The sequence below is a fragment of the Sapajus apella genome, unplaced genomic scaffold, assembly GCF_009761245.1.
Source record: "Sapajus apella isolate SASKATOON/1434 unplaced genomic scaffold, GSC_monkey_1.0 scaffold1, whole genome shotgun sequence".
NCBI classification, from domain to species: Eukaryota; Metazoa; Chordata; class Mammalia; order Primates; family Cebidae; genus Sapajus; species Sapajus apella.
The window spans coordinates 64,790,247-64,805,362 of NW_022436941.1; the positions used below are offsets into that span (position 1 = coordinate 64,790,247).

At 40.8% G+C, this 15,116-nt stretch overlaps 2 protein-coding genes across 2 annotated transcripts in view; one reads left to right on the top strand and one right to left on the bottom strand.

Annotated features, from left to right (window-relative positions):
* ANKRD31 (ankyrin repeat domain 31) overlaps positions 1-15,116 on the top strand; it is a 188,232-nt gene that overhangs the window by 14,859 nt on the left and 158,257 nt on the right. The gene's annotated exons all lie outside the window — the stretch shown is intronic.
* LOC116551796 (probable ribosome biogenesis protein RLP24) lies at positions 1,484-2,892 on the bottom strand. The gene has a single exon (XM_032278257.1). It carries the CDS (start codon positions 2,802-2,804, stop codon positions 2,301-2,303), a length of 504 nt encoding a protein of 167 aa, XP_032134148.1. The 5' UTR covers positions 2,805-2,892; the 3' UTR covers positions 1,484-2,300.

Below are 15,116 nucleotides of genomic sequence, written 5' to 3' on the forward strand. Positions count from 1 at the left end.
GGGGCAAAATACTGCCAGTCTCTTTGCTAAAACATAACAAGAGTCACCGTTGCTCCAGTTCCCAACAAGTTTCTCCATTTGAGACCACCTAAGCTTGGACCTTATTGTCCATATCACTATCAGGCTTTTGATTAAAGCCATTCAACAAGTCTCTAGGAAATTCCAAACTTTCCCACATATTTCTTTCTTCTTCTGGGCCCTCCAAACTGTTCCAACCTATGCCTGTTAGCCAGTTCCAAAGTCACTTCTATACTTTCAAGTGTCTTTTCAGCAACACCCCACTCCCTGTACCAATTTACTGTATTAGTCCATTTTCATTCTGCTGATAAAGACATAACTGAGACTGGGCAATTTACAAAAGGAAGAGGTTTATTGGACTTAACAGTTCCACATGACTGGGGAGGCTTCACAATCATGGTGGAAGGCATGGAGCAGCAAGTCATATCTTACATGGATTGCAGCAGGCAAGAAGACAGCTTGTGCAGGAAAACTACCCCTTATAGTAACTGTCAGATCTGAGACTTACACACTATCATGAGAACAGCACAGGAAAAACCTTTCCCCATGATTCAATCACCTCCCACCATGTCCCTCTCACAACACATGGGAATTCAGGATGAGATTTGGGTGGCACACAGCCAAACCATATCAGTTAGGATGGACATTTTAACAATAGTCTGTGAACATGGAATATCTTTCCATTTTTTGTGGGTCCTCTTCAATTTCTTGAATCAATCTTTATAGTTTTCATTGTACAGTTCTTTTACCTTCTTAGTTAATTCTTACGTATTTTATTTTATTTGTGGCTATTGTAAATGGGATTATTTTCTTGATTTCTTTTTCAGCTTGTTTCCTGTTGAAATATAGAAATGCTATTGATTTTTGTGTGTTAATTTTATATCCTACAACTTTATTGAATTTATCAGTTCCAGTAGTTTGTGTGTGTGTGTGTGTGTGTGTGTGTGTGTGTGTGTGTGTGTGTTTTAGGGTTTTCTAAATATAAGATTATATCATCTGCGAACAAGGATAATTTGACTTTCACCTTTCTAATGTGGATGCCCTTTATTTTCTTTCCCTTGTCTGATTGCTCTAGCTAGGACTTCTAGTACTGTGTTGGATAATAATGGTGAAAGACAGCATTGTCATCATGTTCCAGATATTAGAGGAAAGGCTTTCAGTTTTTCCCCACTTAGTATGGTATTAGCTGTGGGTCTGTTTTATATGGCATTTATTATGTTGAGGCATATTCTTTCTACACATAATTTTTTAGTTTATTTTTTTATCATGAAGGGATGTTAAATTTTATTAAATGCCTTTTCAGCATCAGTTGAAATGATCATGTGGTTTTTGTCCTTCATTCTTTCAATATGATGTATCACATTGATTGATTTGCATATGTTGAGCCATCCTTGCATCCCCGAAATAAATCCCACTTGGTCATGATGAATGATCTTTTTTTTTTTTTTTTTTTTTACTTTTTAAATGGTTTTATTTTATGTACAAATAATGAACAGATGTTGTACCCATAAATTCTACTTTCCAAAAACAGGAGCTTTTTAAAAGAAAGCCACGTAACTTTTAAAAGGCATTGGGATTTCTCTGCTTCTAGACCATTGGTAGGTTAGAAAAATAAAGTTTGTTCTACCAGGAATCAGAAGTTGGAACTGAGTATTCTCCAAAGTGGAAATTCTAGAGTGTAGCGTCGCTCCAGGCAAAGATTATTCAGTTCTCATCCCCAACATCCAAAACTACCTATCAGAAGGGTTAAACCAGGTCAAAACAGTCCACCACAATTAGGCTTCATCAAACAATATCATTATGCTCTTCTGAGATGCAAATAAACCAAAACAGTAAATATTAAAATCAAAATAGTATTTGACACTCTCATACAAATTGTTATTTCCTTATTGTATCCCCTCTTCTATAACATTAATAAAGGGAATATTTTACTGCAAAGAATATTTTATTTTATATATCACTAACCATGAATTTTTGCAATTACTTATTATACAGAGGCTGCCCTGTGCCATTATCCAGATGGAATAAGCATTTTACATCCACAATTCACTTCTATAGTTATAAGCAGAATTTTCATGATTTACATAAGTACATCTGTCAGTGAAGATTTAACACTGAGATGTAATGTAACATCAGTAATATCTGATGTTTTATAGATGGCAATGTAGAAAAGATGTATTTTAATCACTTTTCATTTAAGTAACCTTATGTAAAAAATAAACTAATAATTTAGCAGTTCCAAGTGTCCAAAGGGCATTTTCAAATGCACATAAAAGAAATGGTTACAGAGATTTTAAAGAAGCGTCTTCCATATCCACATCCTCTTGCAACTGCTGTACCATTTTCTCTTCCAAATGCTTCCCTTTGCCTGCAAGAGGGGCTCGGATAAGATGGATGTTTTGCTTGACTTCTTTGATATCCTGAACTTTCTGTAGCTCTTTATTTTTCTTCAGTCTGTTCATTATAAATTTAGCTTGGCGTTTCTGTTTGATCTCTTCAACTCTCTTCATTGCATCAATAGTTTTATTCCATAGCTCTCGCTGGTATTTGATAGGTTCATTTCTACGCTTTTCAAATTCAAATGAATTATCCACTGTAAGCTCTTTACCAGCTGCTTTCCGGAATGCTTTGGTCCACCTAACTTTGCGAGGATTGCGCTTCTTTTTAAAGTTTTTATGACATTTAGATTTACAAAATCTGAACACCTTGCAATCGTTGCGTACGAACATCATGCCGTGGCCAGGGTAGATGGGCCCGGAACAGAAATAACACTTCTCGATACGCATGTTGAACCCGCGTGGGTCCCCACTGACGAAACGCCAAGCTTCAGAGGAAGTCGATGAATGATCTTTTTAATGTCTTGTTGAATTTGGTTTGCTAATTTTTTTTTTTTTTTGTTTTTTTTTGAGATGGAGTCTTGCTCTGTCGCCAGGCTGGAGCACAGTGGCGCAGTCTCGGCTCACTGCAACCTCTGCCTCCTGGATTCAAGTGATTCTTCCGCCTCAGCCTCCCGAGTAGCTGGGATTACAGGCGCGTGCCACCACACCCAGCTAATTTTTCTATTTTTAGTAGAGACGGGGTTTCATCATGGCAAGAATGGTCTCGATCTCTTGACCTCGTGGTCCGCCTGCCTCGGCCTCCCAAAGTGCTGGGATTACAGGTGTGAGCCACCGCGCCCGGCCTGGTTTGCTAATTTTTTTGAGGATTTTTGTATCAATAATTATTAATGATATTGGCCTATTTTCTTTTTTAAATTATTATTTTTGGCTGGTGTGGTATCAGGGTAATAGTAGCTTTATAAAGTGAGTTTGAAAGTATTCCTTTCTCTCTGTCTCTCTCTGTCTCTCTCTCTGTCTCTCTCTCTCTGCCTCTCTCTCTCTCAATCTCTCTCTCTCTCTCCAACAATTTGAGTAGAATTGGTATTAGTTCTACTTTAAATGTTAGGTAGAATTCAGGAGTGAAGCCACTGGGTCCCAGGCTTTTCTTGGCTGGGAGACTTTTTATTATGACATTGATTTCATTGCTTATTATTGGTCTGTTCAGATTTGGGATTTCTTCCTGGTTCAATCTTCGTAGGTTATATGTGTCTAGGAATTTATCAATTTCTTCTAGATTTTTAAATTTACTGGCATATAGTTGCTCATAGTAGCAACTAATGATTCTTTGAATTTCTGCAGTATCAGTTATAATGTCTCCTTTTTAATCTCTGATTTTATTTATTTGAATCTTCTCTTTTTTTCTTAGTCTTGCTAACAGTTTGTTTATCTTTTCAAAAAACAAAACTTTATTTTATTGATCTTTGTATTGTTTTCTTTATTTCAATTTCATTTATTTCTGTTCTGATATTTATTCTTTTCTTTCACTAACTTTGGGTTTAGTTTGCTTCTGCTTTTCTGGTTCTTTAGGATGCATCACCAGGTTGTTTATTTGAAGTTTTAAAGTTTTTTTTTTTCTTTTTTTGATATTTTTTCTTATACCTATAAACTTCCTTTTTAGCATATCTTTCACTCTATTACTTATAGGTTTTGGTATGTTGTGTTTCTGTTATTATTTGTTTAAATACATTTTAAAATTTTTATTTGTTTTCTGTTGCTTTGTGATCTCTTCTCTCCTTCATTCTTGTCTTCCTTTTAATGAAGGTGATTTTCTCTGGTGGTATTATTTAATTTCTTGCTTTTTATTTTTTGTTTATCTGTTGTATGTTTTTTGATTTGAGGTTACCATGAGGCTTGTGTACACAGTCCTATAACCCATGATTTTAAGCTGATAACAACTTAGCACTGCTTGCATAAACAAACAAGCAAAAAGAAAGCTAATAGAAACTGCACTTTTCGACAGAGCAAGGTGATGGCATAAAAGGCTCCACCAATTTTTCCCCCAGCAAGAACACCAATTGAACATCTGTATAGAAAAAATACCTTCGTAAGAACTGAAATTCAGATGAGCCCTCATAGTACCTGATTTTAGTATTGTATTGCTGAAAAAGGCAGTGAAGAGATAGAAAAAACAGTTTTGAGTTGCCGATGCCACCCCTCCACAACCCCCCAGCAGCTGCAACGTGGTGTAGAGAGCTTCTCTGGTCACTGTGGGAGGGGAGCATAGCAACTGTGAGGCATTGAACTCAGTGCTGTCCTGTTAGAACAGAGAGGAAAATCGGACCAAACTCAGATGACACCTGCCCATGGAGGGAGCATTTAAACCAGCTCTAGCTAGAGGGGAATCGCCAATCCTGTCAGTTGTAACTTAAGTTCCTGCAAACCTTGCCACTTAAGGCTAAAGTGCTTCAAGTCTCTAAGTACACTTTAAAGGCATTTAGGCCATAAAGACTGTAACTCTTAGATGAGTCCTAGTCTTGAACTGGGCCCAGAGACAGTGGACTGGTGGGGCATGTGTTGTACTGAGACACCATCTGGGGTGACTAAAGGAATGCTGGCATTACCCCTTCCTAACCCCAGGCCACACAGCTCACAGCTTCAAAAAAGACCTCTTCCTTCCACTTGAGAAGAAAGGGAAAAATGGGGAGGACTTTGTCTTGCATCTTGGATACCAGCTCAACCACAGCGGGATGGGACTCTGGTTAGAGTTATGAGGACCCTCACTTTCAGGCCCTAACTCCCAGATGACATTTCTAGACACACCCTGGGCGAGAATGGAACCTGCTGCTTTGAAGGGAAAGACCAATTGTGGCAGGATTCATCACCTGCTAACTGAAGAGCCCTTGAACCCCGAATAACCAGCAGTGACAACCGGGTACTGTGTTAAGGGCCTTGGTTGAGATGCTGAGACTTGCTGGCTTTAGACACCAACAGGGCCAAGCTGACTCCCGGGGTTCCTGATTCCAGGATTTGACTCTTGGATGGCATTCCTAAACCTGCCCTGAGTCAGAGGGAAGCCCACTGCCTTGAAGGCAAGTCCTAGACCAGGCAGCATTCACCACAATCTGACTTAAGATTCCCTGAGGCCTTAAGCGAACACTGGCAGTAGTTCCTATCATGACCGTGGCTATAGAGTAAGGCTCCTCTGCATTTGGAAAGGGAAGAGAAAAGTGGGAAGGACGATGTCTTGTGGTTTGAGTGCCAGCTCAGTCGCAATACAATAGGATACCAGGTAGATTTCTGAGGTTTTTAACTCTAGTCCCTGGTTAGGCCCACCAGGGGCCAGGGGGAAATTTGCCACCCTGAAGGGAAGGACACAGGCCTGGCTGGCTTTGCCACAGGCTTATTATAGAGCCCCAGGGCCTTGAACAAACATAGGCAGTAGCCAAGGAGTAGTTAGAGCAGGCCTTGGGCAAGACCCAGTGCTGTGCTGGCTTCTGGTCTGATTCCACACAGTCGTAGTGATGGTGGTCACAGGGTGCTGTATCACTCCACCCCCAGCTTTAGCTGGCAGAGAGAGATACTCTATTTGTTTGGAAGAAAGTAAGGGAAGAGAACAAGAATCTCTGCTTGGTAATCCAAAGAATTCTCTTGGATATTGTCTAAGACCATCAAGGCAGTATCTCTATGAGTCTGCAAGAAATACAGTGTTAGTGGGTTTAGGGTGCCCCCTAAAGCAGATACACCCTATATCACAAGACTGAAATCCTTTTGAATATCTGGAAAGCCTTCCCAAGCCCAGATAAGTGAAGACTACAATAAATAACTCTTTAATGCCCAGACACCGAAGAACGTCTGCTAGCATCAACACCATCCAGGAAAACATGACTTCACCAAACAAAATAAGGCACGAGAGAAAAATCCTGGAGAAACAGAGACATGTGACCTTTCAGACAGGGAATTCAAAATAGCTGTGCTGAGGGAACTCAAAGAAATTAGAAGTAACACAGAGAAGGAATTCAGAATCCTATCAGATAAATTTGACAAAGAGATTGAAATAATTTAAAAGAATCAAGCAGAAATTCTGGAGTTGAATAATGCAATTGACATACTGAAGAATGCATCAGAGTCACTTAATAGCAGAAATGATCAAACAGAAGAAACAATTAGCTTAAAGACAGGCTATTTGAAAATATACAGTCAGAGGAGACAAAAGAAAAAAGAAAAGCCAATGAGGTATGCCTATAGGATCTAGAAAATAACTTCAAAAGGGTAAATCTAAGAGTTATTGGCCTAAAGAGTAGGCAGAAAAAGAGAAGGGGCTAGAAAGTTTATTCAAATGGATAATAAAAGGAGAAATAAGGGCTTTCCCAGCCAAGCAAAAGCTGAGGGATTTCATCAACACCAGATCTGTCCTACAAGAAATGCTAAAGGGATTACTTCAGTCAGAAAGAAAAGAACATTAGTGAGCAATAAGTAATCACCTGAAGGTACAAAACTCACTGGTAATTATAAGTACACAGAAAAACAGAATATTATAACACTGTAACTGTAGTGTGTAAACTACTCTTACATTGAGTAGAAGGACTAAAAGATGAACCAATCAAAAATAATAGTTACACCTGTTCAAGACATACACAGGATAATAAGATACAAATAATAACAAAAAGTTGAAAAGCAGGGGGATGAAGTTAAAGTGTAAAGGCCTTTTAAACTTTTCTCTTTTTAATTTTTGAGGGTTCATAGTAGATGCATATATTTATGGGGTACAAGAGATGTTTTGGTACAAGTAAGCAATGTGAAGTAAGCACATCATGGAGAATGAGGTATCCATCCTCTCAAACATTTTTCTTTTGTCTTATGAAGAATCCAATTACATTCTTTTAGTTACTTTGAAATATACAATTATTATTGACTATAGTCACCCTGTTGTGCTATCAAATAGGTCTTATTTATTCTTTCTAGCTATTTTTTTTTTAACTAATTATTCTCAGTTCCTTCTAGTCCCCCAGTACCCTTCTCAGCCTCTGGTAACCATCCTTCTACTGCCTATCTCCATGAGGTCAATTGTTTTGATTTTTAGATACCACAAATAAGTGAGAACATCAGATGTTTGTCTTTCGGTGCCTGGTTTATTTCAGTTAATATAATGATTTTCACTTTATCCATGTTGTTGCAAATGATCAAATCTCATTCATTTTTATGGCTGAATAGTACTCTATTGTGCATCTGTAATGATCTCAAACTCTTTGTTAAGTTTATCTGATAGGATTCTGAATTCCATCTCTGTTGTTATCTTGAATTTAGATATTTATTGTAGTCTTTGCAATATGGGCTTGTTTGTACCTTTCCTTCTTGGGAAGGCTTTCCAGGTGTTCGAAAGGACTTGGGTGTTGTGCTCTAGGCTGTACTTACCTTAGGGGGTACCCCAAGCCTAGTAACACTGTGTTTCTTGCAGACTTATAGAGGCACCAGCTTGGAGGTCTTGGATAAGATCTGGAAGAATTTTCTAGATTACTAGGCAGAGACTCTTGTTTCCTTTCCTTACTTCCTCCCAAACAAACAGAGTCTTTCTCTGCCTCTGCTGAACTGTGTGGAGCTGGGAATGGGGTAATAAAAGTACCTCTGTGGCTACCACCACAGAGTGGTGTACATAAAGTATTCCTGTGGCTACCATCACTGGGACAGACCTGAAGTACCCCTGTAGCTACTGTAACCATTACCTGGCTACTACCTATGTTCACTACAGCTTTACAATCAGCAGGTAGCAAAACCAGTCAGGCTTGTGTCCTTCCCTTCAGTACAGTGAGCTCCCCAAATCTTCAGGCAGGTCAAGAGATGCTGTCTGGGAGCCAGAGACTGGAATCAAAAACTTTAGAAATTTACCTGGTATTCTATTCTACTGTGGCTGAGCTGGCACTCAAATCATGAGATACAGCCCATCCTACTCTTCCTTCCCCTTTCCATAGGTAGGAGGGCCTCACCCCATGGCCACCACCACCATAGGCACAAGGGGAATACTGCCAGACTACCACCACTTTTCACTTAGGGCCTCAGGGCTCTTCAGTCAGCTTATAGTGAATGCTGCCAGGTCTGGAACTCACCCTTCAGGTCAGTGGGCTCCCATCTGGCTCAGGGTAGTTCCAGAACTGCCTGTCCAAGAGCCAGGCCTTCTTGAATCAGTGATCCCAAAAGCCTGCCTTGTTCTCTACCCATTGTGGCTGAATTCATACCTAAGGTATAAGACAGAGTCCCCTTTACTCTTCCCTCCACCTTTCTCTAGGAGAAGTCTCTCACCAGAGCCACCACAGCTGTCAATGTGCTGAGTTTCACCTGAAACCACACATCAGAGTCTTAGGTCTTCTTTTAAGTAGATACCTCTTATCTGCTCTTGGAACACACCAATTACCTCTTCATCCACCATTTGTGTTTGTATCATTGGTTGCCTGTCAAGTTGGAATCTGATCTGTCTCATTGACAAACCCTGTCATTCACAATAGGCTTTAATTAGTTTATTAAGTTGTGTATAACTCTTAATCCTAAATTGTACCACGTGACCATCCTGCCTGCTACCTTCAAATTAACATGGTCATTGTTCTTAGTCTTGACTCCTTGGTCAACAAAAAGTCCTTGGGGTTTTTGTTGACCATGGCGATCATTGGAGTCTCTTCAGCTGCGAATTTACAAAAAAGGTACTAGGTCCATGTTGGAGGAGTCTACCTCAGTCTTTTACATTGGTACATATTAGTCCATTATATGAATGTACCTGATTTAATGAATTAATGATATTTAATGTTTTTCAATACTATTGCAAAATGTGAATATCTTAATACTTATACTTTTGCCTGCTTTTCTGATTATTTCCTTAGAATAACTATCTAAAAGTAGATTTGTTATTTAGAGGTGTACACATGTCAGCTCTTAACATATATTTCCCCCTAAAAAGACATCTCCTTCTCCCTATAACCAATGCAGGACATAATTCAGTCTGTGCTAAATAAAAGGTATCTGATTTAGTTTGCATTTTCAAGGATTATTTTTTTTCCCCATTTATTTATTTTATTGCATTTTAGGTTTTGGGGTACATGTGAAGAACATGCAAAATTGTTGCATAGGAACACACGTGGCAGTGTGATTTGCTGCCTTCCTCCCCATCACCTACATCTGGCATTTCTCCCCCTGCTATCCCTCCCCAGCTCCCCACCCCCCACCGTCCCTCCCCTATTTCCCCCCAACTGACCCCAGTGTGTAGTGCTCCCCTCCCTGTGTCCATGTGCTCTCATCGTTCAACACCCGCCTATGAGCGAGAACATGCAGTGTTTGATCTTCTGCTCCTCTGTCAGTTTGCTGAGAATGATGGTTTCCAGGTTCATCCATGTCCCCACAAAGGACCCAAACTCATCGTTTTTGATGGCTGCATAATATTCCATGGTGTATATGTGCCACATTTTCCCTATCCAGTCTATCGTCGATGGGCATTTGGGTTGGTTCCAGGTCCTTGCTATTGTAAACAGTGCTGCAATGAACATTCGTGTACACGTGTCCTTATAGTAGAACGATTTGTAATCCTTTGGATATATACCCAGTAATGGGATTGCTGGGTCAAATGGAATTTCTATTTCTATGTACTTGAGGAATCGCCACACTGTCTTCCACAATGGTTGAACTAATTTACACTCCCACCAACAGTGCAAAAGTGTTCCTACTTCTCCACATCCTCTCCAGCATCTGCTGTCTCCAGATTTTTTAATGTTCGCCATTCTTACCGGTGTGAGATGGTATCTCAATGTAGTTTTGATTTGCATTTCTCTGATGACCAGTGATGATGAGCATTTTTTCATATGTTTGTTGGCCTCACGTATGTCTTCTTTTGTAAAGTGTCTGTTCATATCCTTTGCCCACTTTTGAATGGGCTTGTTAGTTTTTTCCTTGTAAATCTGCTTTAGTTCTTTGTAAATTTTGGATATCAGCCCTTTGTCAGATGGGTAAACTGCAAAAATTTTTTCCCAATCTGTTGGTTGCCAATTCACTCTAATGATTGTTTCTTTTGCTGTGCAGAAGCTGTGGAGTTTGATTAGGTCCCATTTGTCTATTTTGGCTTTTGTTGTCAATGCGTTTGGCGTTTTGGTCATGAAGTCCTTGCCTACACCTACGTCCTGAATGGTTTTGCCTAGATTTTCTTCTAGGGTTTTTATGGTGTTAGGTCTTATGTTTAAGTCTTTAATCCATCTGGAGTTAATTTTAGTGTAAGGTGTCAGGAAGGGGTCCAGTTTCTGCTTTCTGCACATGGCTAGCCAGCTTTCCCAACACCATTTATTGAACAGGGAATCCTTTCCCCATTGCTTGTTTTTGTCTGGTTTGTCAAAGATCAGATGGTTGTAGATATGTTGTGTTGCCTCCGAGACCTCTGTTCTGTTCCATTGGTCTATATCTCTGTTTTGGTACCAGTACCATGCTGTTTTGATTACTGTAGCCTTGTAGTATAGTTTGAAGTCTGGTAGTGTGATGCCCCCCGCTTTGTTCTTTTTGCTTAGAATTGACTTGGCTATGCGGGCTCTCTTTTGGTTCCATATGAAGTTTAAGGTGGTTTTTTCCAGTTCTGCAAAGAAGGTCATTGGTAGCTTGATGGGGATAGCATTGAATCTGTAAATTACTTTGGGCAGTATGGCCATTTTCACGATATTGATTCTTCCTAACCATGAACATGGAATGTTTCTCCATCTGTTTGTGTCCTCTCTTATTTCGTTGAGCAGTGGCTTGTAGTTCTCCTTGAAGAGGTCCTTTACATTCCTTGTTAGTTGTATTCCTAGGTATTTTATTCTCTTTGTGGCAATTGTGAATGGAAGTTCTTGATTTGGCTCTCTTTAAGTCTGTTATTGGTGTATAGGAATGCATGTGATTTTTGCACATTGATTTTGTATCCTGAGACTTTGCTGAACTTGCTTATCAGTTTCAGGAGGTTTGGGGCTGAGACTATGGGGTCTTCTAGATATACAATCATGTCGTCTGCAAATAAAGACAATTTGACTTCCTCCTTTCCTATTTGAATGCCCTTTATTTCTTTTTCTTGCCTGATTGCTCTGGCTAGAACTTCTAATACTATATTGAATAGCAGTGGTGAGAGCGGGCATCCTTGTCTGGTGCCACATTTCAAGGGGAATGCTTCCAGTTTTTGCCCATTCAGTATGATATTGGCTGTTGGTTTGTCATAAATAGCTTTTATTATTTTGAGATGCGTTCCATTGATACCTAGCTTATTGAGTGTTTTTAGCATAAAGGGCTGTTGAATTTTGTCAAAGGCCTTCTCTGCATCAATTGAGATAATCATGTGGTTTTTGTCTTTGGTTCTGTTTATGTGGTGAATTACGTTTATAGACTTGCGTACGTTGAACCAGCCTTGCATCCCCGGGATGAAGCCTACTTGATCATGGTGGATAAGCTTTTTGATGTGCTGTTGCAATCGGCTTGTCAGTATTTTATTGAAGATTTTTGCATCTATGTTCATCATGGATATTGGCCTGAAGTTTTCTTTTCTTGTTGAGTCTCTGCCGGGTTTTGGAATCAGGATGATGTTGGTCTCATAAAATGATTTGGGAAGAATTCCCTCTTTTTGTATTGTTTGGAATAGTTTCAGAAGAAATGGTACCAGCTCCTCTTTGTATGTCTGGTAGAATTCAGCTGTGAACCCATCTGGACCTGGGCTTTTTTTGGGTGGTAAGCTCTTAATTGCTGCCTCAACTTCAGACCTTGTTATGGGTCTGTTCAGGGTTTCGGCTTCTTCCTGGTTTATTAGTTTGTGTGCATAGAGTTGTTTGTAATAATCTCTGATGATGGTTTGAATTTCTGTGGAATCTGTGGTGATATCCCCTTTATCGTTTTTTATTGCATCAATTTGGTTATTCTCTCTTTTCTTTTTTATTAATCTGGCTAGTGGTCTGTCTATTTTGTTGATCTTTTCAAAAAACCAGCTCCTGGATTTATTGATTTTTTGAAGGGTTTTTTGTGTCTCTATCTCCTTCAGTTCTGCTCTGATCTTAGCTATTTCTTGTCTTCTGCTAGACTTTGAGTTTTTTTGATCTTGCTCCTCTAACTCTTTCAGTTTTGACGATAGGGTGTCAATTTTTGATCTCTCCTTGCTTCTCATGTGGGCATTTATTGCTATATATTTTCCTCTAGAGACTGCTTTAAATGTGTCCCAGAGATTCTGGTATGTTGTGTCTTCATTCTCGTTGGTTTCGAAGAACATCTTTATTTCTGCCTTCATTTCATTGTTTATCCAGTCAACATTCAAGAGCAAGTTGTTCAGTTTCCATGAAGCTGTGCGGTTCTGAGTTAGTTTTTGAATTCTGAGTTCTAACTTGATTGCACTGTGGTCTGAGAGACTGTTTGTTACGATTTCCATTCTTTTGCATTTGCTGAGGAGTGATTTACTCCCAATTATGTGGTCAATTTAGAGTAGGTGTGATGTGGTGCTGAGAAGAATGTATATTCTGTGGCTTTGGGGTGGAGAGTTCTGTAAATGTCTATTAGGTTTGCTTGGTCCAGGTCTGAGTTCAAGTCCTGGATATCCTTGTTAATTTTCTGTCTGGTTGATCTGTCTAATGTTGACAATGGGGTGTTAAAGTCTCCCACTATTATTGTGTGGGAGTCTATGTCTCTTTTTAAGTCATTAAGAACTTGCCTTATGTATCTGGGTGCTCCTGTATTGGGTGCATATATATTTAGGATCGTTAGCTCTTCTTGTTGCATTGATCCTTTTACCATTATGTAATGTCCCTGTTTGTCTCTTATGATCTTTGTTGCTTTAAAGTCTAATTTATCAGAGATGAGAATTGCAACTCCTGCTTTTTTTTGCTCTCCATTTGCTTGGTAAATCTTCCTCCATCCCTTTATTTTGAGCCTTTGTGTATCCTTGCATGTGAGATGGGTTTCCTGGATACAGCACACTGATGGGTTTTGTCTTTTTATCCAATTTGCCAGTCTGTGTCTTTTGATTGGGGCATTTAGTCCATTTACATTTAGGGTTAATATTGTTATGTGTGAATTTGATACTGCCATTTTGGTGCTAGCTGGCTGTTTTACCCTTTAGTTGAGCTGGTACTTGTTGTTCCTTTATATGTGTAGAGCTTCTTTCAGAAGCTCTTGTAGAGCTGGCCTGGTGGTGACAAAATCTCTGAGTACTTGCATGTTCCCAAAGGATTTTATTTTTCCTTCACTTATGAAGCTTAGTTTGGCTGGATAGGAGATTCTGGGTTGAAAATTCTTTTCTTGGAGGAGATCCAAGATGGCCGTTTAGGAACAGCTCAGGATTGCAGCTCCCAGTGAAAGCACAGAGGGTGAGTGGACGCCGCGTTTTTATTGCCCACAGACTAGGAAATTCCCGGGCAGAGGTGCTCCACGCTCACCAGCGCTGCTGTGCCGGCCAGCGCAGGCCGGCGCCGACCAGCGCTGCTGCTCTGCCCCGCGCGGCTGCTTTGTCGGCACCCCGGAGCCGCGGTACTCCGTACAAAATACACCGGTCCGGGTGCCCTTTAGGCTGGCGATTGGAGCCACGGGAAGTCGCCCATATGCTGGTTCAAAAAGGGGACTGAGCAGAGAACCAGGACAGTAGATTCCAGGGCAAAAAAAAAAAAAGAAAAAAAAGCGCCACAAACCTCAGTGCCGCTGTTTAAGCCAGCGCAGTGAGTGGCCGCAGGGGAAAACAAACAGACCCCGGCGCCTCTTCAACAGGCGACTGGAACACCAACTTAAAAAAGGCTCTGAGGCAGGGAGCCAGGCGATCAGGCTCGGCTGGCCCCACCCCCACAAAAGAACAGCAACCAGAAACTCTGGATTGAGAATTTCACAGCGAGCGCAGCTGAACCCGGGACAGTCCAGCTCTGTGGGGGAGGGGCGTCCGCCATTACCGAGGCAGCCCGCCGTTGCCAAGGCAACCCGCCATTGCTGAGGCAGCCTGCCGTTGCCAAGGCAACACGCCACAGCAGAGACTCCGCCCCAACAGAGGCGGGCCACCATCGCCAAAGCAGTTCTAACTACACCCATATAAACAGGACTGCAGGGAAGTTCACTCAGCAGCTGGGCGCAGCCCACAGCAGCTCAGCAAAGCTGCTATAGGCCGACAGTGACTAGGCTGCCTCCTTGCTGGGCTGGGCAGGTCTGAAGGAAAAAAAGAAAAAAAAAAAAAAAAAAAAAAAAAAGAAGGCAGCAGCATAACAGAAACTCATAAATAAAGCCCTAAATCCCTGGGACAGAGCACCTGGGAACAAAAAGCAGTTTATGAGTTCTGCTGCAGCAGACCTAAAAGTACCTGCCCAGCAGCTCTGAATGAACAACAACAGAGCTTACAGCTCACCATTTGAGCTCCTATAAAGAAAAGACCGTCTCCTCAAGCAGCTCTCTGACCCCTATATATCCAAAAAGACACCTCATAGAGGAGAGATCAGATTGACACTAGGCGGGTATCCTTCTGGGACAAAGATAGAAGAAGAAGAAAACTGGTAACAACCCTTGCTGTTCAACAGCTGCTGCAGGTGAACCCCAGGCAAGCAGGGCCTGGAGTGAACCTCAGCAGACCTACAGCAGAGGGGCCAGACTGTCAGAAGGAAAACCAAGAAACAGAAATAACCTCATCATCAACAAACAGAACGTCAATCTGAAAGATTTGAGACCCAATCTGAAAGCCAGCAACTACAAAGTCGACAGGTGGATAAATCCTTAAGGATGGGAAGAAACCGGCGCAAAAAGGATGAAAACACCCGAAACCAGAACACCTCTCCTCCTAAA

Excerpts from the sequence above, each read along its gene's own strand:
- LOC116551796 (XM_032278257.1), bottom strand. The coding sequence starts at position 2,804 with ATGCGTATCGAGAAGTGTTATTTCTGTTCCGGGCCCATCTACCCTGGC.